The 21822-nt window shown below is 65.9% G+C and overlaps 2 protein-coding genes across 9 annotated transcripts; one reads left to right on the top strand and one right to left on the bottom strand.

Moving 5' to 3' along the window:
* The first annotated feature begins 755 nt into the window (after positions 1-755).
* RAP1GAP (RAP1 GTPase activating protein) lies at positions 756-9349 on the top strand. Of its 8 annotated transcripts, none has more exons than XM_075437215.1 (21): positions 756-844; positions 1545-1714; positions 1787-1834; positions 1915-1953; positions 2061-2246; positions 3128-3222; positions 3300-3378; positions 3459-3512; positions 3588-3671; positions 3748-3848; positions 3932-4061; positions 5227-5382; positions 5470-5541; positions 5627-5713; positions 6776-6913; positions 7471-7733; positions 7807-7881; positions 8769-8862; positions 8943-9024; positions 9107-9174; positions 9259-9349. In XM_075437215.1, exons 3-21 carry the CDS (start codon positions 1796-1798, stop codon positions 9265-9267), a joined length of 1851 nt encoding a protein of 616 aa, XP_075293330.1. In that variant the 5' UTR covers positions 756-844; positions 1545-1714; positions 1787-1795; the 3' UTR covers positions 9268-9349. The 8 variants fall into 8 exon arrangements, with proteins under 8 accessions (XP_075293330.1, XP_075293329.1, XP_075293331.1 ...); XM_075437214.1 differs by having other exon boundaries at positions 1512-1714; XM_075437216.1 differs by having other exon boundaries at positions 757-844; positions 1548-1714.
* A 1862-nt stretch (positions 9350-11211) lies between these two features.
* Positions 11212-20244, bottom strand: ALPL (alkaline phosphatase, biomineralization associated). Its single transcript, XM_075437219.1, has 12 exons — positions 20163-20244; positions 18789-18884; positions 18592-18711; positions 17252-17367; positions 16416-16590; positions 16152-16327; positions 14008-14151; positions 13770-13839; positions 12726-12860; positions 11927-12118; positions 11719-11838; positions 11212-11609 (listed from the first exon to the last, which is right to left on the bottom strand). The coding sequence occupies exons 2-12, from the start codon at positions 18847-18849 to the stop codon at positions 11359-11361; spliced, it is 1560 nt and encodes a 519-aa protein (XP_075293334.1). The 5' UTR covers positions 18850-18884; positions 20163-20244; the 3' UTR covers positions 11212-11358.
* Positions 20245-21822: the final 1578 nt, after the last annotated feature.

Raw genomic sequence — 21822 nt, 5'->3', positions numbered from 1 at the left:
GCCCCCATCACCCGGGGTGACCCCCCAAGGGCTGTGGGTGCTGCGGGGTCGGGGGGCAGCGGGGACCCCTCCCCGGCCTGGGGGGGGTTTGTGGGTGTCAGAGCTGCGGGAGCACCCCCAGCCCCTCCCCGCACTGGGGGGGAGATGGGTGCTGGGGGGGCCCTGGGTGTCCCGGGGAGGGGTGCGGGGGGGGGGAGGGATCTGGGGGTCCCCCAGGCTGTGGGGATGCATGGGGGGGGCGGGGGGGGGGGACACACCATGGCCGGGGGGGGTCCTGGGCTGGGGGTGATTCTGTCCCAAGCGCTGGGTCCCCAGTGCCGGTCCCCAGTTCCAGTGTGGTTCCCCGCTTCCCTGGTGCCGGTTTCCCGGTGCCAGTTCCCCAGTCCCCGGTTCCAGGGCCGGTTCCCAGTGCCAGTGCCCGGTTCCGGTGCTGGTTTCCCCGTTCGCCGGTTCCCCAGTGCCAGTGCCCGGTTCCCCGGTACCGGTTCCCAGTGCCAGTTCCCGGTTCCCTAGTGCCAGTGCCCGGTTCCCTGGTGCCGGTGCCTGGTTCCAGTGCCGGTTTCCCCGTTCCCCAGTGCCGGTTCCTAGTGCCCTTCCTGGTGCCGGTTGCCGTTCCCGGTTTCCCGGTTCCCGGTGCCAGTTCCCGGTGCCGGTGCCGGTTCCCGGTTTCCCGGTTCCCTGGTGCCGTTCCCGGTTCCGGTGCCGGTGCCCGGTGCCCGCCGCCCCCGGAGGGCCCGCCCCGCCCCTCCGCACGTGACGCGCGCGGTGTCTGCGGGCTCCGGGGCCCCGCTCCGCTCCGCTCCGGTACCGGCTCCGGCGGCAGCCCCGGCCCCGCCGCCCCCCGGTAAGTGCCGCGCCGCAAGGAGCGGGGGGTCCCGACCCCCCCCGAAGAGGTCCCCCCCCATCCCAGCGCAGTACCGGGGGGGGGCCCGTCCCCCGGTGACCTTCAGCCGCTCCGGTACCGGGGGGGGGATGCTCCGGGCCTGGGCGGGGGGACCCCGGCGGGCGGGGGGGGGGGGGGATCAGCCCCCCCTGTGTATCCCCCATCCTCCCCCCCCAATATCTCCCACATTAATTACCCCCCCCCCGGGCTACCCCAAATTCTCCCCCCCCCTTTCTTCCCCCCCCATCTGCTCCCCCCCCCAGCCCAGTTCCCGCAATCTGCCCCCCCCATGTGTCCTCCCCCCAGCCCGGCCCCACATCTGGGTCCAACACGCCCCCCTCCCCCCAGGTTCTACCCCCACCCTCCCCTCCGGGCCTGCCCACCCCCCCCCCCCGTTGGGTGCTGGGGGGGGTGCCGAAGGGGGGGGGGTGTCCGTGGCTCTGCGTGCCCGGCGCTGTCCGTGGTGCTGCCCCGCGCCGCGCCGCCTCCCGCCCGCAGAGGGCGCCCTTCGGGGTGGGGGGGCGGGTGAGATGGGGGGGGGGGGGTCTGAGCAGCCGGGGACCCCCCCCCCAACCCCCCCATGTAGTGACCCGGCACCCGCTGCCCCTGGCCCGACGGCTCCCGGCAGCCGGCAAGGTGGCGCTTGGCTTGCTGCCATCAGTAGGCTTCAGGGGCAACGCCGCTGCCCGAGCGGCCAGGCGTCGCGTTGAGGAGCTGGGGGGGAGCTCTCCTCTCCCCCAAGAAGCACCATGGACACCCCTGGACCCCTCCGGGCTACCTAGACCCGTCCCCAACTGGCACCACCCCCCCCCTCTGCCACTCCCCCCCGAGGTAAGCCCCCACCCAAGGGTGCCCATCCTCCGCGGCAGGGTGATGGCCACCCACAGCCCCCATCTCCCGCAGGGTAGCAGGATGGCCCAGCAGCGCCATGCCGTCCCCCCACCACTCAAGGTAGGCATCGCTGAGGTGGGGGCACCCAGCTAGCACCCATGGGTGCTAGCAAGGTCTTCACCCACCCCGTTGTCCTGCAGACGGAGGAGGACTACATCCCCTACCCCAGCGTGCATGAGGTAGGGCACCCCCCAACACCCCCCCAAAGATGGGTGCAAGGGCAGGCGAGCGGCTGGGTGGGTCGATGGGTGGCCGGCCGGAGCACCCACCGCGCTTGTGGGTGCAGGTCCTGGGCCGGGAGGGGCCGTTCCCACTCATCCTCCTGCCCCAGTTTGGGGGTTACTGGATCGAGGGCACCAACCACCAGCTGAGCGAGGCACCCGAGTCCCCCCTCACCCCAGCAACCAGCACCCGGGCAAGGCTGGAGGGCAACCACACGGCCAAGATCTACCGCAAGCACTTCTTGGGCAAGGTGAGGCCCCACGGGTGCTCCAGACGTGGGTGCTTGCAGTGGGTGGGTTCCCCACGGGTGCACGAGGGCATGGAGTTGCTCATGGACACGGGTGTGGGTACATACAGGCATGGGTGCTGATGGACCTGGGTGCCCCATGGCATGGGAGCTCGTGTATGGGTGCTCGTGGACATGGGTGATGCATGAGAATGGGTGACTATAGGTATAGGTGCTCATAGACATGGGTGATGCATGGGTGAGGGCACCTATGGCTATGGGTGCTCATGGACATGGGTTCCCCATGGGCATGGGTGGGTGTGGGGGCTCTTTAAGTATGGGTGCTCATGGGTATGGGTGCTCAGGAACCTGGTGATCCATGGCACGGATGCTCATGGATGCTGATGGACCTGGATGCCCCATGGCATGGGAGATCGTGTATGGGTGCTCATGGACGTGGGTGATGCATGGGTGTGGGTATCTGTGGGTATGGGTGCTCATGGACATGGGTGCCCCATGGGTATGGGTGCTCAGGAGCCTGGGTGACCCATGGCATGGGTGCTAACGGGTATGGGTGGCCTACTGCGTGTGAGCCCATGAGAGTAGGTGCTCCTAGGGTGGTGATATCTGCAAATGTGGGTGCTCACGGACATGGGTACCCCTTGGGGTTGGGGTGCTTGTGGACATGGGTGTCCATGGGCATGGGGAACCTGCGAGTGGCTGTAAGATGGGTGCCCCATCGGCATGGGTGATCGTGGATGTTGGTGCTTGTGGGCGTGGGTAGCCCCATGGCATGGGTGCTCATGGAACTTGGTGCCCATGGGCATGGGTGCCCCATGGCATGGGTGCCCACCCGCGTGAGCACCCATCAGCACGGTCGTGGGCGCTTGGGTCCCTCCCCGCAGGAGCACTTCAACTACTACTCCCTGGACCCGGCGCTGGGCCACCTCGTCTTCTCCCTCAAGTACGATGAGCAGGAGCACCTCCACCTGCTGCTGCGGTGAGCAGGGTGCTGGGGGCACCCATGGGTGCTGGCTGGGGGTAGGGGGCCACCCTGACCCCCGCTTGTCCCCGCAGCACCCGAGCCCGCACCCTGCACGACGTGGTGCCCATCTCCTGCCTGGCCGAGTTCCCCAACGTGGTGCAGATGGCCAAGGTGGGTGTGACACCTCTGGCAGCACCCATGGGTGCCCCCCGACCCTGAGCTACCCATCGCATCACCCATCCTTCCCGCAGCTGGTGTGCGAGGACATCAACGTGGACCGCTTCTACCCCGTGCTCTACCCCAAGGTGAACAGGGTGCGGGGGGGGGGGGGGGAACACGGACACCCATGGGTGCCCCCCACCCAACCGCCCACCCCGCAGGCGTCCCGCCTCATCCTCGCCTTCGATGAGCACGTGCTCAGCAACCACTTCAAATTTGGGGTCATCTACCAAAAACTGGGGCAGGTACGGGGCGGGGTGGGTGGGGGTTAGGGTGGGGGGGTCCCGGGTGGGTGCTGGCACCCATCCCCACCCCCCCCAGACCTCCGAGGAGGAGCTTTTCGGCACCACGGAGGAGAGCCCGGCGTTCACCGAATTCCTCGACGTCCTGGGTCAACGGGTGCAGCTGCGGGACTTCAAGGGGTGCGTGACGGGGTGGTGGGCAGGAAGTGGGGGGGCACCCATGGACCCCAGGCTCAGGGTGCCCGTCCCCCCCTGCCACCCAGGTTCCGGGGGGGGCTGGACGTGACCCATGGGCAGACGGGCAGCGAGTCCATCTACTGCCATTTCCGCGACAAGGAGATCATGTTCCACGTCTCCACCAAGCTGCCCTACACCGAGGGGGACACCCAGCAGGTGGGGCACCTATGGGTGCTGGGGAGCAAGGTGGGGTGGCAAGGGTTGGGGGGACAGGGGCTGCAGGGGTTCCTGGGGCACCCTCATGGGGTGTGGGGGCTGCAGGGCACCGATGGGTGCTGGAGGGCATCAATGGGGTGGAAGGGCTGGCGGGCCACCCCGGGGTGCTGGGGGCTGTCTGTGGGGTGCAGGGGGTCCTGGGGCACCCATGAATGCTGGGGACTATGAGGTGCGGCGGGTCCTGGGGCACTCCAGGGTGCTGGGGGCTGTCTGTGGGGTGCAGGGGGTCCTGGGGCACCCCGGGGTGCTGGGAGGTACCTAGGGGATCCAAAAGCTCCATGGCCACCCCAGGGTGCTGGGGGCTGTCTGTGGGGTGCAGGGGGTCCTGGGGCACCCATGAATGCTGGGGACTATGAGGTGTGGGGGGTCCTGGGGCACTCCAGGGTGCTGGGGGCTGTCTGTGGGGTGCAGGGGGTCCTGGAGCACCCCGGCGTGCTGGGAGGTACCTAGGGGATCCAAAAGCTCCATGGCCACCCATGGGTGCTGGGGACATCTAGGTGACACAAGGGCCGGCAGTACACCCCATGGGTGGTGAGGGGTGTCGGTTGGGTGCAGGGGGGGCTGCCAGAGAACCTCTGGGTGCTGGGGAGGTGGATAAGGGTTGCAGAACCCCCAGGGGCACCCGTGGGTGCTGGAGGGGGCGTCTGAGTGATGCAGAACCCCCAGGGGCACCCGTGGGTGCTGGGGAGCATCCATGGGTTGCAGAACCCCCAGGGGCACCCATGGGTGCTGGGGGGGGCAACCGAGTGATGCAGAACCCCCAGGGGCACCCATGGGTGCTGAGGGGGCAACTGAGTGATGCAGAACCCCCAGGGGCACTCATGGGTGCTGGGGAGCATCCATGGGTTGCAGAACCCCCAGGGGCACCCATGGGTGCTGGGGGGGAAACTGAGTGATGCAGAACCCCCAGGGGCACCCGTGGGTGCTGGGGAGCGTCTGTGGGCTGCAGGGGGCTGGCAGAGCCCCCCTGATTGCTGGGGAAGTGTCTATGGGACGTAAACCCCCCCGTGAGGTGCACCCATGGGTGCTGGGGGCCTGCCGTTCCCTGTGCCCCCATGGGTGAGTGTCCCCCCGCGTCCCCCCGCGTCCCCCTGCGTCCCCGCAGCTGCAGCGGAAGCGTCACATCGGCAACGACATCGTGGCCGTCGTCTTCCAGGACGAGAACACCCCCTTCGTCCCCGACATGATCGCCTCCAACTTCCTCCACGCCTTCGTGGTGGTGCAGCTGGGTCAGGGTGGCTCCCAGGGCACCCTCTATAAGGTAACCCCCCCCCCGTGCCTCAGTTTCCCCATCGCCATGGGGTGCTGGCGGCAGCGGGGACCTCCCATCGCAACCCAACCCGCCCAGGTCTCCGTCACCGCCCGCGATGACGTGCCCTTCTTCGGCCCGCCGCTGCCCGACCCCGCCGTCTTCAGGAAGGTGGGCACCCATGGGTGCTGCTGGGGGGGGTTTGGGGTGTCCAACCCCGGTGGCACCCACCCAGGGCTGCCCCTCGTCCCCGCAGGGCCCCGAGTTCCAGGAGTTCCTGCTGACGAAGCTGATCAACGCCGAGTACGCCTGCTACAAGGCCGAGAAGTTCGCCAAGCTGGAGGTGGGTGCTGGGTGCTGGGTGCTGCGGGGGGGGGGGGGGGGTGTCTGCCTGCGGGGGGGCTGGGCATGCTGTGGGGCTGTGGGTGCCATGGGTATGGGGGCTGTGGGCGCAGCGGTGCTGTGGGTGCTGGGCACAACGTGGGTGCTGTGTGTGAAATGGGGCTGTGGGTGCTGTGGGTGCCGTGGGTGTGGGTGCTGTGGGTGCAGTGGGGCTGTGGGTGCTGTGGGTGTGGGTGCTGTGGCTGCAGTGGGGCTGTGGGTGCTGTGGCTGCCATGGGCGCTGTGGCTGCAGCAGTGCTGTGGGTGCTGGGCACAATGTGGGTGCTGTGGGTGTGGGTGCTGCAGGGCTGGGTGCTGTGGGTGCCGTGGATGTGGGTGCTGTGCCTGCAGCGGGGCTGTGGGTGCTGTGCATATGGGTGCTGTGCCTGCCATTGGTGCTGTGGGTGTGGGTGCTGCAGGTGTGGGTGCTGCAGGTGTGGGTGCCATGGGTGCTGTGGGTGCAGCAGGCCTGTGCATGCTGTGGGTGCTGGGCACAATGTGGGTGCTGTGGCTGCAGCAGCGCTGTGGGTGCTGTGGCTGCCTTGGGCTCCGTGCATGTGGGCCCCGTGCAGGCTGGGTGCCCTGTGTGTGGGTGCTGGGTGCGGTGGGTGCTGTGGGTGCGGGTGCTGTGAGTGCTGTGGGTGCGGGTGCTGTGCCTGCCATGACGCTGTGGGTGCTGCATGCTGTGGGTGCGGGTGCTGCGGGTGCTGTGGGTGCGGGTGCTGTGGGTGCTGCGGGTGCTGTGGGTGCGGGTGCTGTGCCTGCCATGGGTGCTGTGCCTGCCATGACGCTGTGGGTGCTGCATGCTGTGGGTGCAGGTGCTGCGGGTGCTGTGGGTGCTGGTGCTGCGGGTGCTGTGGGTGCGGGTGCTGTGCCTGCCGTGACGCTGTGGGTGCTGCATGCTGCGGGTGCTGTGGATGCGGGTACCGGCTGCCGTGGGTGCCGTGCCCGCCGCGGTGGGCGGGGCGTTGCGTGCGGGGGGGGCGTGGCGCGGCGCGGCGCGAGCCGGCGGTGCGGTGCGCAGGAGCGGACGCGCGCGGCGCTGCTGGAGACGCTGCACGAAGAGCTGCAGGCCCGCAGCCAGGCCATGCTGGGGCTCGGCCCCGACGACGAGCGGCCCGACAACGGCGCCGCCGCCCCGGGCTTCTTCGAGTCCTTCAAGGTGGGGCACGGCGGAGGGGGGGGGCCCCTGTCCGTGTGTCCGACCCCCCCCCCCCCGCACCGAGGCACCGGGCGCTGCCGGCGGGACCCCCGCCGGGCACCCCCCCCTCCGCCGCCATCGGAGCGCCCGGGGCCCGCCTGCCTGAATGCCCCGCCCCTGGACACGCCCCCTCCTACCTGAATGCCCCGCCCCTGGACACGCCCCCTCCTACCTGAATGCCCCGCTCCCGGACACGCCCCCACCGCGATGTCCCCGCCCCCCCGCCCGGCCAGCCTGCCTGGCTGAGGGCACGCCCACCGCCTTGAGGCCACGCCTCCCCCAGGGAACAAGGCCGCCTCTAAAGCTCTCTATCTCCGCCCCTTCTCCCTAAGCCACACCCCCAGAGCAGCCCGCGCCGCGCTCATAGGAGTAAGCCCCGCCCTTCAGCCCGCCCGTAAACCCCGCCCCTTCAGCCCCACCGCCCGCCCCTCGCGCAAGCCCCTCCCGGAGCCCCGCCCCTCCCGGTGCCCCGGGGGCGCCCCCCGGCCGGTGACGCGGTGTGTGTGTCCCCCCCCCAGTCGCTGCTGGTGCCCGGGAGCCGGCGGGGACGCCGCGGCAGCGCCATCGGGCTGGGCTCGGTGGAAGAGGTGGGTACCCCGGCCGGGACCCCCCCTTTGTGCCCCCCCCCCCCCCCCGGTGTGTGCCCCCCCCCGGTTAACGGCGACCCGCAGGCGCTGCTGGTGCCCGGGAAGAGCCCGTCTCGGCGGCGGCCCGGCCCGCTCGGCTCCCGCCGCTCCAGCGCCATCGGCATCGAGAGCATCCAGGAGGCGCCGGCGGGGAGGTGAGCGCCGGTACCGGGGCACGGCCCGGGGTCCCCTCCCGGGGTCCCCTCACCGCCCGCCGCCTCCCCCCAGGGACGGCCCCGCCGCCGCCCCCGAGGGCGCCTGCTCCGCGCACAGCTCCCCCGAGAGCCGCCGGCACCCCGACAGGTCCCGCAGCCGGGGGCACCGGGACCGGGGGGCGCGGGGATGGGGTGGTGCTGGGACAGGGTGACATGGGGACTGGAGGGCACTGGGATGGGGTGGCATGTGAATGGGGTGGCACTGGGATGGGGTGACGTGGGGACTGGAGGGTGCTGGGATGGGGCAGCACGGGGATGGGGTGGCACATGGATGGGGTGACATTGGGATGGGGTGGCACTGGGATGGGGTGATGTCGGGACTGGAAGGGCACTGGGATGGTGTGGCACTGGGACGGGGTGGCACTGGGATAGAGTGACATGGGGATAGGGTGACATCAGGGTGACACGGACTGGAGGATACTGTGATGGGGCAACACATGAATGGGGTGGCGTTGGGACGTGGTGGCACTGGGATGGGGTGACATGGGGACTGGAGGGCACTGGGCTGGGGCAGCACATGAATGGGGTGGCACTGGGTCAGGGTGACCTCGGGGTGAGGTGGCACTGGGATGGGGTGATGTAGGGACTGGAGGGCACTGGGATGGGACGACACGTGGGCAGGGTGACACCGGGATGGGATGACACCGAGCCAAGGTGGCAGCGGGGTGATTGGCACAGGGCAGCGTGGGGACAGCGCGGGGTCGGGCTGTCACCGGGACGGTGTCACCCAAGCACCCAGTGGGGTGGGGACGGGGTGACACGGGGACAGGGCAGCGGGGGGGTGCGGTGGGGTGGCACTTCGGTGGCCTGGGGCGGGGGTGGCTTGGGGTCGGGCTGGCGCGGGGCCGGGGTGATGCGGGGGGGGGGGGTCGCGGAGGGCCGAGGTGTGCGGGGCCCGCGCGGCGTCGCGAGGCGTCATGGCGGCGCCCGCGTGGTGCCAGCGTGTCCCCGGCGCTGGGGACTGTCCCTCGGCAGGGCCGAGAAGCCGGAGCCGCCCGATTTCTCCCGCTCCTCCTCCAGCGCCAGCAGCTTCGGCAGCGCCGCCGAGGAGCCGGGCGAGCCGGGCAGGGTACCAGGGGGCTGGGGTGGGAGGGTGCTGGGTGCTGGGGGGGACAGCACCCCTTTGACCCCCCCCCCCCGCGCCCTTAGGAGAGCCGCTCGCCCTCGGGGACCCACCGCGACGCCTTCGCCGACAGCCCCTGGCCGGATGAGCCCCCCGGTACCCCCCCAGGTAGCCCATCACCGGGGCGTCAGGCCGCCGTGGGACCCCCCTCCCGGGGTGCTCATGGCCCCCCCACCCCGCTGTCCCCCAGGCCGCCGACCCCCTGACCCCCCCCGCCCCGAGATCAAAATCCAGCTGGAGCGGCCCCCCGCTAATCCGGTGAGGCTGTGCCCCCCCCCTCCAGTGCACCCCAGTATGGGGGCACCCGCGTTGGGGTGCACCCACTGATGTCCCCCTGCACAGGGCTCATAGGCACCCCCCCCATCCCGGGGAGGGGGGGGGAGTCACCCCTGTGCCGCCCCCGGGCCAGGAGCCGAAGCCATCGTCCCCGGTGCAGGATTTGGGGGGACCCCCCCTAAAAAAATGGGGATGTCCCCCCCCCGCCCTCCAGACAATCGCTGTCACCCCAAATGCCCCCTGGGGGGAGGGGTGACGGACCACCCAGGGCCCCCCCCCCGCTGTCGTCACCCCAGTGCCACATGGGGGGGGGCCCCCCAAATGAAGAGCGGGTCCAACCCAAGCATCACCCCCCCCCCAAAAAAAAAAAACCAAGGGGGGGCTCAAACCCAGGGCAAACCCAAAGTCGGGGTCCCCCTGTTCCCCCCCTTTTTATTTTAAGGGAAAAAAGCTCCGGAACGGGTCGGATGCTGGAATGGGGGGTGGGATTATTTTTTCAAGCCCCCCCCAAATCGTGTTTGTGTTTCCCGTGAGTCCTGTACAAAATAAAGGTTTATTTATCGCTACGGCCAGGGGATGCTGGGGGGGTGTCCCCGAGATCTGGGGGGGTTCCCCAAAACCCCAAGCAGGGGCTGATGCTCCACGTGGTCTTAAAACCGACGCCCCTCGTTTTTGGGGTCAGTTACCCGAATTTGGGGGTTTTGGTGGCAGCCAGCCTGAGCACAGCCTTGCTTTGGGTTTTTTTGCTAGTTATGGGGTGCTGCGGGTCCCCCAAAATGTGGCGGGCGATGCCCCCACCCCCCCAAAAAAATATAACCCCTCTCTTTTTTGGCTCCGGTGGCCAACCCACCGCGGGGAGCAGCGTTTGGCCGGCAGCCCCCGCGGCCACCGGCCTCGCGCCAGATCCCTGGCCAAGAAAACGCGGTGTCCCCCCGCCCCCCCCTCCCTGAGCCCCCCCAAAACCACGAAGCACCCCGGGACCGGTTAAACATAGCTCGGCACCGCCTGCTTTCCGGGAAGCCCCAGCGCAGGCGGTTGGGCCGCGGTTGGGGATGCCGGCGCTGCCGGCGCGGGGGCAAAGGGCGCCGAGCAAAGTGGGGGGGGGGGTCGCAGCCTCCCACCCCCCCAAATCTGGCGCCGCGCGGGTCACCGCCTTCGCCCGCTCCAAAGTTTGCTGGTTAATAAGAAACCGGAGCAGAGATTTATTTATAAAGCTGGTAAATAAATAAAAGGGGGGGTTGGGTGCTTGGGGGTGGGGGTTGGGGTGCTCGGGGGGGTTGGGGGGGGGGGGATGCTGCAAATGGACGGTGCAGCGGGGGTGTGCAAGGGGCTGCTCATGCGTGGAATTTGCACGGACAAAGCAGCGTTGCGAGGACAGTTGCACGCGCACGGGGATGTTTGCACGCTCAGAGCCCCATTTGCACACCCGGGGCCCCATTTGCACACCCAGGGCACTCCCTCCCCAGCACCCTGCAAGCTGCAAAAGCCCCCTCCCCTAATTACCCCATCCCCCAATGACCCTACCTAATTACCCCAGCCCCCAATGCCCCTCCCCAATTACCCCACCCTAACGAAGGGGCGTGCCCCAGTGGGTACCACGCCTTAAAGCCCCCTCCCTTGGCTCCCTTCTCCCCCCAGCCCCCAGTCCCCCCCAAACTCTTTTCTGGGTAGAAAGTTGCCTTAAACTGAAGGCTTTTAAAGCAAAATAAATCACCCAGGAGGCAAACCCCCCCCCCCCCCAAGCTTCGGGGACAAATTAACCCGGTGAGTTAATTTTTTTTTCCCCATCTTCGTGTGGTTTCTGGGTACCCGGGCATGTGACGAGTTGGGCACCGGGGTCAGTCCTCAGCCAAGGGAGTTCGGGAGGCATTTTGGGAGCCAGCCCCGTGGCGTCTGGCTCAAAGAGGGGGCTTTATCCGCCGCGGCTCCGGTTCCCATCCCAAATCCCGCAGCGGGTTCGGGCCGGGGCAGGCAGCGATGCTAATTACAGGGGAAGGAACCGGGTATTTACAGAGGCAGCTCCCAGCACGAAACCGCCGGCGGCTGCTTTTGCGCCGCTGAGTCTTTCTTTTTTCTCCTCTTTCTGGGCGCTGCTATCCACAAAAAAAAAAAAATAAGGGGGGGGAATTAAAAATAAATCCCCCTCTGTGGTTTGCAAGAGGCGCTTTAGCAGAGGAGGAAGAGGAGGGTGAGGAAGGGCAGGAGGATGGAGGCAGCGGGGCGGCCGGCGGCGTTGCAGTGGGCTCGGTTGGAGCCGATGCAGGCAGCGTAAGCCATGGCGTGGGGGATGTAATTTTGCTCGTGGACCCCGTGGAGGAGGTGGGCCATGGGGCCGCGGGCGAAGACGGCCACGTCCTCGCCGCCGTGGGTCTCCTGGCGCAGCGGCACGGCCGATTGCGCCTGGTAGTCAGCGTGTGCTGGGGTGAGAGAAAAAAAAAAAGGCAAAAATAAGGATAATTTTCAAAACTTGCTCATTTTCATCGTGCTGTAATAATTTAAGGGGGTTTTGTTCCGAAACGCACTCACCGAAATCCACGGCGGAGACGTTTTCTCGCTCGCCCGCCACGATTTTGTAGCCGGGGCCGTTGCCGTAGAGGATGGAGGTGAAGGGTTTGCGGTCCACGTCGCTCTGCATCGGGGCCAGACCTGGCGGCGGTGGCACCGTCAGCGGGACGGGGACGTCCCCAGGGTTGTGTGTGTCCCCCCCCGGCTCCGTGGCCCGGCAGGGACTCACCGAAAATGGGGTTCCCGCGGGGGGTGTAGCCACCGAAGGTGAAGACGTGCGAGTGGTCGGCGGTGACGACGCTGAGGGTGTCCTGGGGCGAGGTGAGGCGGGCGGCCAGGCCGATGGCCCGGTCCAGCTCCACCGCCTCGTGCAGCGCCTGCTTCGCCTTCCCCTCGTGGTGCCCGTGGTCGATGCGGCCCCCTGCGTGCCCCCCGCACCGCTCGGCATCCCCCTCGGCACCCCCCGTCACCCACCTCTGCCCTGCCCTGCACCCACCCCGTCACCCCCTTTGCGTCCTCCCGTCACCCCCTTTATCCCCCATCACCCCCCATCACCATCTTCACCCCTTCTTTGCATCCCCCCCATCAGCCCCTCTACCCCCCCCATTTTGCTTCCTCCCCATCACCCCCTCTCCCCCCCCATTTTGCATCCTCCCCATCACCCCCTCTCCCCCCCATTTTGCATCCTCCCCATCACCCCCTCTCCCCCCCCCATTTTGCATCCCCCCCATCACCCCCTCTACCCCCCCATTTTGCATCCCCCCCATCACCCCCTCTACCCCCCCATTTTGCATCCCCCCCATCACCCCCTCTACCCCCCCCATTTTGCATCCCCCCCATCACCCCCTCTACCCCCCCCATTTTGCATCCTCCCCATCACCCCCTCTACCCCCCCCCCATTTTGCATCCTCCCCATCACCCCCTCTACCCCCCCCCCCATTTTGCATCCCCCCCCATCACCCCGTTTACCTCCCCTTTACACCCCCATACCCCTCACTCCTTCCCCCCCTCCTCTTCTTCCCCCCCACCTTCAACCAGGAGGAAAAAACCCCGGGGATTTTTCTGGAGCATCCTGATGGCCACAGCCACCATCTCGGTGAGGGATGGGTCCGTCTCGTTGTTCCTGTCCAGCTCGTACACCATGTCACCCGGCTCGAAGAGGCCTGGCGACAGTGACACTGGTGGGGACATCCTTCCCCCACCAAAACACACCCCAAAACAAACCCAACCCGGGGGCCGAATCCAGCCCTACTCCTTGCGCTGGCCCAAGTGTTTCTGGCCAGGAGCCGGGGGATGCTCCCGGCCCTTCCTTCCTCCGGCCCGGCCGAATCCGGCGTCCCGGCGGCGCTGGAGAATTGCAGCGCGGGACAAGAAACCTCTGCTGCCCCGGGGCGGGTACCCGCCATCCCTCAGGGGTCCCCGCATCCCCCCGGGGCGGGTACCTGCATCCCTCAGGGGTCCCAGCATCCCCAGGGCAGGTCCCCACATCCATCCCTCGGGGGTCCCCGGCATCCCCCCGGGGCAGGTCCCCGGCCATCCACCCCTCGGGGGTCCCCGGCATCCCCCCGGGGCGGGTGCCCCGCCATCCACCCCTCGGGGGTCCCCTGGCATCCCCCCGGGGCGGGTGCCCCGGCCATCCATCCCTCGGGGGTCCCCGGCCTCCCCAAAGGGCGGGTCCCCCGCCATCCATCCCTCGGGGGTCCCCGGCCTCCCCCCAGGGCGGGTGCCCCGTCATCCATCCCTCGGGGGGTCCCCCGGCATCCCCCCGGGGCGGGTGCCCCGTCATCCATCCCTCGGGGGTCCCCTGGCATCCCCCCGGGGCGGGTCCCCACATCCATCCCTCAGGGGTCCCCCGGCATCCCCCCGGGGCGGGTGCCCCGCCATCCATCCCTTGGGGGTCCCTGGCATCCCCCCGGAGAGGGTCCCCCGCATCCCTTGGAGGCACCCCCCCAAGGTACCAGCATCCCCAGGGGGTAACTGGCCACTCCAGCTGCCCCAGCACCCCAGGACAGGCCGGGGGTCCCCCAAAGCACCCAGTTAAGGCCAGGGCACCCTCGGGTGCCGGGACTCACCCAGGAGGAAGTCGACGCGGCTGAGGTTGAGCGCCAGCAGGTCCCGCCGGTGCCACACGTACCTGGCGACCTGGGGAGGGCAGGGGGGGACAGGCAGGTTGTCACCTCCCCATCGCCTCTGCCAGCCTCAGGGCTGCTCTAGACCCCTCCCCAAAATAATCCCCCTCCCGGGAACGGCTTTGTAAGGTCACAGCGGGGTGGTGTGTGTGTACCCCCTCCCAAAAAAAGCCCCCGTCACCTTGCCGGGGGGCTTGGCGTCGTGCCACGCCTGGACGAGGTCCCTGCGGTCCAGGCGCGTGCCCCGGTGCTTGTCCTCGTGGGGGTATTCCACGTCGCTGGCGTTTTTGGGGAACATATATTTCCGTCCGCCGCCCAAGATCACCTGCAAAAGGTGGGGGGGGAAAAAAAGCATTTTAGAAATAATTTTAAATTATTTTTAATTCGCCCGCCCAATTTGGGTTTAATGGGAGGGAAAACCCCGACGAGGCGGAGCGGGACGTCCAGGGAAACCCTTGGCGCTGCGCAAAAAAAAAAAGCAGGCGAAAACACCCGAGGAATTTCACCTCACTCGAAATAACCCCGAATCTCCTCCTATTAATTAAAACCCAAGACAAAAATAACCATTTCCAGCAGTGAATTTAGCTGTTTCAAAAAGTTTTTTTCTTTTTTTTTCTTTTTTTGTTCACTTCTGTGGGAGGGATGCTCCGCATCGGGGTCCCCGCGTGAACCCGCCGGGACGGAGCCCCATCCCGCGGCTCTCGCTGTTTGCTTTGGAGCCTGATTTATTTGGCCTCTGTTATTTATAACCAAGCAGAGATTATGCTTTTTTTTTACCCCCCCCCTCTTTTCTCTGCGCAGAAGGTGAATTATAAAGCTCCAAAACATCACCGCCAAAATTATTAAGGGACAAAAAATGTCTTTTCCCCGCTATATAATTATTTCAGCCTGGGACAGAGTTAAAATTATATTAAAGGGAAAAAAAACCCAGCAGAAGAGGCTATTAAAGAGCGAAATAACAGGCTGCGATGTTTTGCTTTGGGGCTATTTTGAAGGACAGCAGAGTATTTATTTACAGGGCTGAAATTCTGCGTAAATCCGCAGCGCGGGGCAGAGCTGGGGGGGAAATGGAGGGGTTGGGGTGTGGGAAGCATGAGAAAGGAGAGGGCTGCGGGGGGGGGGGGTGTGTGAAGTGGGATTTGGGGGTCCGGGGTTGAGGGTCTGCTGTTGTATGTGCTGTGGTCCCAGCCTGACGTCTGACGGGGGTCCTGGTGGTGTGTGTGTCGGTGGTCCTGGTCCTGCATCCACCCAACAGTCCTGGTACCCCACCCGTGGGTGGCCCTGCTCCTGTATCTGCTGGGGATCCTGGCTCTGCACCCATGGGTGGCCCTGGTCCCATATCTGCTGGGGGTTCTGGCTCTTCACCCGCTGATGGTCCTGCTCCTGTATCTGCTGGGGATCCTGGCTCTGCACCCATGGGTGGCCCTGGTCCCATATCTGCTGGGGTTCTGGCTCTTCACCCGCTGATGGTCCTGCTCCTGTATCTGCTGGGGATCCTGGCTCTGCACCCATGGGTGGCCCTGGTCCCATATCTGCTGGGGGTTCTGGCTCTTCACCCGCTGATGGTCCTGCTCCTATATCTGCTGGGGATCCTGGCTCTGCACCCATGGGTGGCCCTGGTCCCATATCTGCTGGGGATCCTGGTTCTTCACCCGCTAATGGTCCTGCTCCTATGTCTGCTGGGGATTCTGGCTCTGCACCCATGGGTGGCCCTGGTCCCATATCTGCTGGGGGTTCTGGCTCTTCACCCGCTGATGGTCCCGGTCCTGTGTCTGCATCCATGGGTGGCCCTGGTCTTGTATCTCCTAGGGCTTCTGGCTTTTCACCCACTGATGATCCCAGTCCTATGTCTGCTGGGGATTCTGGCTTTGCATGCATTAGTGGTCCTGACTCCGTATCTACCAGGGATCCTTGCTCTGCAGCCGTTGGTGGTTCTGGCCTGGTATCATAGACTCATGGACTGGTTTGGGTTGGAAGGGACCTTATAGATCATCTGGTTCCAACCCCCTGCCATGAGCAGGGACATCTTCCACCAGCCCAGGGTGCTCAGAGCCCCATCCAACCTGGTCCTGAACACTGCCAGGGAGGGGGCAGCCACAACCTATCTGCTAGGAGTCCCAGCCTTCCACCCATCAGTGGTCCCAGCCCAACATCTACTGGGGGTCCTGGCTCTTCACTCACTGGTGGTCCCAGCCCAACATCTACTGGGGGTCTTGGCTCTTCACTCACTGGTGGTCCTGGTCCCACACCCACCCATGGCCCTGTGCTCGTCCTTGAGTGGTCCTGGGTGGCTCCAGCCCACATCCCTGGTGGCCCCATCCCTACCTCGATGTCGGGGATGTTCTCCACCAGCTGCCGGGCAATGTCCTTGCAGCCACCCTCCAGCGCGTCTGGGGGCATCTCTCCATCTGAGTACCAGTCGCGGTTGGCGGAGTGGGCGTAGGCAGCGCTGGGCGTTGCGTGGGTCACCCGCGTGGTGGTGACGATGCCCACCGCCTTGCCTGCACCACGAATTCAAGGGACGATGGTGGGAACAGCCCCCCAGACCCCACCGCTTTACCCCCACCCCGGCACCCGCCAGCCCCTCACCTCCATCCTTGGCCCAGCGGAGGATGGAGGTCACCTCCTGGCCCTTCGTGGTGTTGCAGCGGTCCCGGGTGACGCCGGCGCTGACGCCCACCGTCCCCTCGTTGGCTTTGACGCCGCAGAGGTAAGCGGTGGCCGTGCCCGCGCTGTCGGGCACCTGCGCGTTGGTGTTGTAGGTCTGGAAGGGGGAGATGAAGCAACCACCATCATCACCACCGTCACCATCTCCACTGCCGTTCATGACTGTCATCATGGTCACCATCATCATCGTCGTCATCATCGTCACCACCATCATCCGAACCCCGGAGCTCCCCTCCCCGTGCTGCACCAGACCCCCATCCCGCCTGTGTGTCCCTCCCCTCTTTTGCCCCTTGACCCCCCCTTCCCCCCTTGCTGCCCCCGGCATGGTTGCACATCGCCCTCGCGCTGCGTTTTGACGCTTTTTGCCTTTTCTCAGCCCATTTTTTGGCCAGGAGAGAGCGAGCAGCTGCCGCAAGCATCCCCCGCTGAGCGAGAGGAGCCGGCGGGGAGCTGCCGGGACTTCCCATTTCATAACAACAACAAAAAAAGCGCCTTTTGTTCGGCAAAATGACCCCAGGAGAAGCGGGGGGGGGGTCCCGCGGCTTCCCACGGCCGGGAGGCCTCATCCTGCCCCCCCTCCCCGTTCCCACGCGCCGGGCCCTGGCACGGCGAGCGGGCACCGGAGCCAGCTCCCTTCGCTGACCCAATTTCGGCTCCCGGTCGATGCCGCCCGCTCGCCTGTGACCTTGCGGTGGGTGTCACGTCCCCCGGGGCGGGGGGGCTCAGGATCGGGCCCTTGTCCCCGCGGTGGGGCTCACCTTGGCCAAGGCGACGTAGGGGAACTTGTCCATCTCCAGCAGGCTCTCCTCGCCCTTGCCGTTCCGCAGCTGCCCTTTGAGGATGCGGGCGGCCGTGACGGTGGAGACACCCATGCCTGCCGCGGCACCCGTCAGCTCCCCGCCGAGGACGGGGCAGCGCGACGCACGGGGGCCGCGCCACGCCGGCAGGCACCCGCTGTATGCCGGCACCCCACTTCTGGCAAACCCACTTTGTCGCATCACCCAATTTTTTTGCGTCACCCAATTTATTGCGGCACCCAATTTACCCCAGCACCCCACTTATTGGGAACCCAATTTATCGCAGCACCCACTTCATTGCAGCATGCGAGTTCTCGCATACCCCACTTATTGCATCACCTAATTTTTTTTCAAATACAGTTTCTTGTGGCACCCAGTTTATCCCAGCACCCAGCTCACTGCAAACCCAGTTTATCATGGCACCCAACTTATTGCAAGCCCAATTTATTGCAGCACCCACTTGATCACAGCGCCCAGTTTATTGCAAACCTGATTTATCATGGGATCCAACTTATTGCAGCACCCGGTTTATTGCAAACCCAGTTTATCCCAGCACCCAACTTAACGTAAACCCAGTTATTGCAGCACCCAATTTACTCCAAACCCAATCTATCCCAGTACCCAACTTATTGCTGCACCCAGTTTACTCCAAACCCAGTTTATCCCAGTACCCAACTTAACGCAAACCCAGTTATTGCAGCACCCAGTTTACTCCAAACCCAGTTTATCCCAGCACCCAACTTAACACAAACCCAGTTATCGCAGCACCCAGTTTACTCCAAACCCAGTTTATCCCAGCACCCAACTTCTTGTTGCACCCAGTTTATCCCAGCACCCAATTTCATGCAAACCCAGTTATTGCTGCACCCAGTTTACTCCAAATCCAGTTTATCCCAGCACCCAACTTAACACAAACCCAGTTATCGCAGTATCTAATTTACTCCAAACCCAGTTTATCCCAGCACCCAACTTACTGCAGCACCCAGTTTACTCCAAATCCAGTTTACCCGAGCACCCAACTTAACACAAACCCAGTTATCGCAGTATCTAATTTACTCCAAACCCAGTTTATCCCAGCACCCAACTTACTGCAGCACCCAGTTTACTCCAAATCCAGTTTACCCGAGCACCCAACTTAACACAAACCCAGTTACTGCAGCACCCAGTTTATTCCAAACCCAGTCTATCCCAGCACCCAACTTGCTGCACCCAGTTGACTCCAAACCCAGTTCACCCCAGCACCCATCTCCGTGCAAACCCAGCTGAGGGCAGCCCCCCGGCGCACCCCCCCCAGCGCTCACCGTCGCCCAGGAAGAGGACGAGGTTCTTGGCCACGTTCTGGTTGAGGCGCTGGAGCCGCAGGGCGTCCCGCAGGGTCTCCTGCGCCTGCCGCCGCCAGTACTCGGGGTCCTTCTCCCGCTCTGCGGGGGGACCGGGCTCCATAGCACCCAACAGCACCCACTTGCGGGGTGCAGCCCCCCCCCCTGACCTCACCTACCGGGGATCAGCGATGCTGAGCAGAGCTGGGCAAGGAGGAGGAGGAGGAGGAGAGCCTTCATCCTGCGGCACTGAGCGGGTGCTGGATGGGAGAGAGCTGTGCGGGGGGGGGGGTTGGAGCACCCACTCCGTGCCTCAGTTTCCCCACCGAGACCTTTGCCCCGGGGCTTGGCCAAGCGAGGACGGGAGGGAAAGGTCCCCTCCCCGTGCGGTCACCGGCGTGACCCCCTGGGGCTGTGCCAGCTCCCCGGGTCCCGCGGGCGTCACCTCGCTGGCACCAACCCGGGGCTGGGGGACGGTGGCACAGTGGGGTCCCCGCCGCACGGCCCTGTCCGCAGCGCCGCACACCCGTGGCCCCGTTGCACACCCATGGCCCCCATCCCGTGTGTGTCCCCATCCCGTGCGTGTGTCCCCATCTCACGCCTGCGGTCCCTGTCGCGTCTGTCCCCGTCGCACGCCCACCACATGCCCGTGTCCCCACCGTGTGTCTGTGTCCCCATTGCACACCCTTGTCCCTGCCACACGCCCGTGTCCCCATCACACACCCACGTCCCTGTTGCACACCCGTGTCCCCACCACATGCCCATGTCCCCATCCCATATCTGTGTCCCTGTTGCACACTGTGACCCCACTGCACACCCCTGTCCCCACCGCACTTCCATGCCCCTGTTGCACGCTTGTGTCCCCATCACACACTTGTGTCCCCATTGCACACCCGTGTCCCTGTTGCACATCCATGTCCCTGTTGCACGCTTGTGTCCCTATTGCACACCCGTGTCGCTGTTGCACACCCGTGTCCAATTGCACACCCCACCACATGCCCGTGTCCCCACTTGCACACCCCTGTCCCCATTGCACTTCCATGTCCCTGTTGCATGCTTGTGTCCCCATTGCACACCCGTGTCCCCACTACATGTCCATGTCCACATCACACACCCATGTCCCCATTGCACACCCATGTCCCTGTTGCACACCCATGTCCCCATCACATGTCCCTGTCCCCGTTGCACACCCATGTCCCTGTTGCACACCCATGTCCCCATCACATGTCCCTGTCCCCGTTGCACACCCATGTCCCTGTTGCACACCCATGTCCCCATCACATGTCCCTGTCCCCGTTGCACACCCATGTCCCTGTTGCACCCCCCTGTCCCCACCACATGTCCCTGTCCCTATCACATCCCCGTGTTCCCATCGCACACCCATGTCCCAGTTGCACGCTCGTGTCCCCACCACATGTCCCTGTCCCCATCGCACGTCCGTGTCCCCATCGCACCCCCCTCCCCACTCCCCAGACCCCCCCCCGATGCCCCGGGGGTGGCAGCGGTGGCCCCGGGGGGGTCCTTACCGCCGGACACCCCCCCCCCCCACGTACCCGCACAAACTTGGGTGCCGCCACCCACGTCCCTCCTGGGCGGCGGGAGGAGGCCGGGCCGGGGGGACCGCGAGCCCTTAAATCCCCCCCGCACCCGGCCTTCGCCTCCTCCTCCTCCTCCCCTTCCTCCACCCTCCCCCCGCTGCCAGCACGGGGGCGGGCGGGGGGGGGGGAGGCAACAAACGGGGCTTACTGGTGCCCTCTGCCGGGTTTTACTGGGAGGACTGGGAGGACTGGGGTGTACGCAAGCCTGGCTGTAGGTGCTGAGCATCCCCCTCCCCACGCGGGATGATGGAGAAGGAGGGGGGGGGGGGGGGGTCCCCCCCGCCTCAGTTTCCCCACGCGGGCTCCCGCCGCAGCCCACGAGCTTGCCGCTCCTGCAGCAGCTTTCGTGTAGGTCCTACAATAACTCAGGCTCGGTGGCACGGGCGGGGGGGGCGGTGCCCTGCCGTGCCTCAGTTTCCCCACCCCGGGGCCGCGGGAGGTTTCCCAGGAGGTGGGGGTCTCACCCCAAAAAATCCGCTCCCCCAGAGCCTCGGGGGGGCCACCGAGGGTGCCCCGGGATGGGCCCCCCACCCCGCCCCCCGGCCCTTCACACCCCCCCCCCTTCCCCAGCAAAGCGGCTTTGTGGCCCCACGCGTGAGATGAGCGTGTCGGTGCTCAGCCTGGGGTGGTGGCACCTGGGGTGGTGGCACCCTGTGCCCCCCACCCCGTCACCCCGCACGCGGCGGGCGCCTGCCGGTGATGGAAAGCTAATTATCAAAAAGCTCGTTAGCCCGGCGCAGAGGGGGCCGCGAGCGTGGCCAGGCCGGACCCCCCCAAACCAACCCCTCGGAGGGGCTGCGGGGGGCGAGGCCGCAGTGGCGTGCTTGCACGCTCACAAGCTTGCACACTCGCAGGCCTGCCGGCTTGCACCGCTGGGCGCGTGCACGCTTGCACGCTCGCATGCTTGGACGCTCGCACGCAACTGCAGGCTCGCACACTTGCACGGCTGCCTGCGCATGTGTGTGTGAAAATAGCACGTGTGCACCCTTGCACAACCGCGTGCGGGGCTGCCGGCAAAACCGCTCGCTCGCACGAGCGCGTGCTCGCAGGGCTGGGCGCTGGCGACATCGTGGGCTTGCACGCTGGCCGGCTGCATGCTCGTAGTTGAACGCTTGTACAGTCACAGGCTTGTAGATTTGCACACTCGTACAGTTGCACACTTCTGCAGCTGCATGCTTGTACATTTGCACGCTTGTACAGTTGCACACTCGTACAGCCACACGCTCGTACGGCTGCAGACTCGTACAGCCGCACACTCACAGCCACGTGCTCGCACAGTTGCACACCTGTACAGCTGCACGCTCGTAGAGCCACATGCTTGTAGATTTGCACGCTTGTAGATTTACACACTTGTACCGTCACATGCTTGCACAGCCACAAGCTCGTACAGCCGCACACTTGTGCAGTCACATGCTTGTACAGTCACACACAGCCACACGCTCGCACAGTTGCATGCTTGCACACTCATACAGCCACACACTCGTACAGTTGCACACTTGCACAGTTGCACACTCGAACAGCCACACGCTTGTACATTTGCACACTCACAGCCGCACACTCACAGCCGCATCCCTCCGCCGGCCAGCGAGCTGCCGTGATTTATGGGGGGGGGGGG

This window comes from Opisthocomus hoazin, chromosome 16 (genome assembly GCF_030867145.1).
Source record: "Opisthocomus hoazin isolate bOpiHoa1 chromosome 16, bOpiHoa1.hap1, whole genome shotgun sequence".
NCBI lineage: Eukaryota > Metazoa > Chordata > Aves > Opisthocomiformes > Opisthocomidae > Opisthocomus > Opisthocomus hoazin.
The sequence above is the reverse complement of the archived record's forward strand: the minus strand, read 5'-3'. Positions and strand labels throughout refer to the sequence as shown.

Excerpts from the sequence above, each read along its gene's own strand:
- ALPL (XM_075437219.1), bottom strand. The coding sequence starts at position 18,849 with ATGAAGGCTCTCCTCCTCCTCCTCCTCCTTGCCCAGCTCTGCTCAGCA. Across the intron at positions 16,328-16,415 it reads CCGCTGGGCCAAGGATGGAG|GCAAGGCGGTGGGCATCGTC; the intron begins GTGAGGGGCTGG and ends TTCGTGGTGCAG. Across the intron at positions 12,861-13,769 it reads CCGCGTCGACTTCCTCCTGG|GCCTCTTCGAGCCGGGTGAC; the intron begins GTGAGTCCCGGC and ends CACTGTCGCCAG.
- RAP1GAP (XM_075437215.1), top strand. The coding sequence starts at position 1,796 with ATGGCCCAGCAGCGCCATGCCGTCCCCCCACCACTCAAG. Across the intron at positions 3,849-3,931 it reads CAGCTGCGGGACTTCAAGGG|GTTCCGGGGGGGGCTGGACG; the intron begins GTGCGTGACGGG and ends CCTGCCACCCAG. Across the intron at positions 7,734-7,806 it reads CAGGAGGCGCCGGCGGGGAG|GGACGGCCCCGCCGCCGCCC; the intron begins GTGAGCGCCGGT and ends GCCTCCCCCCAG.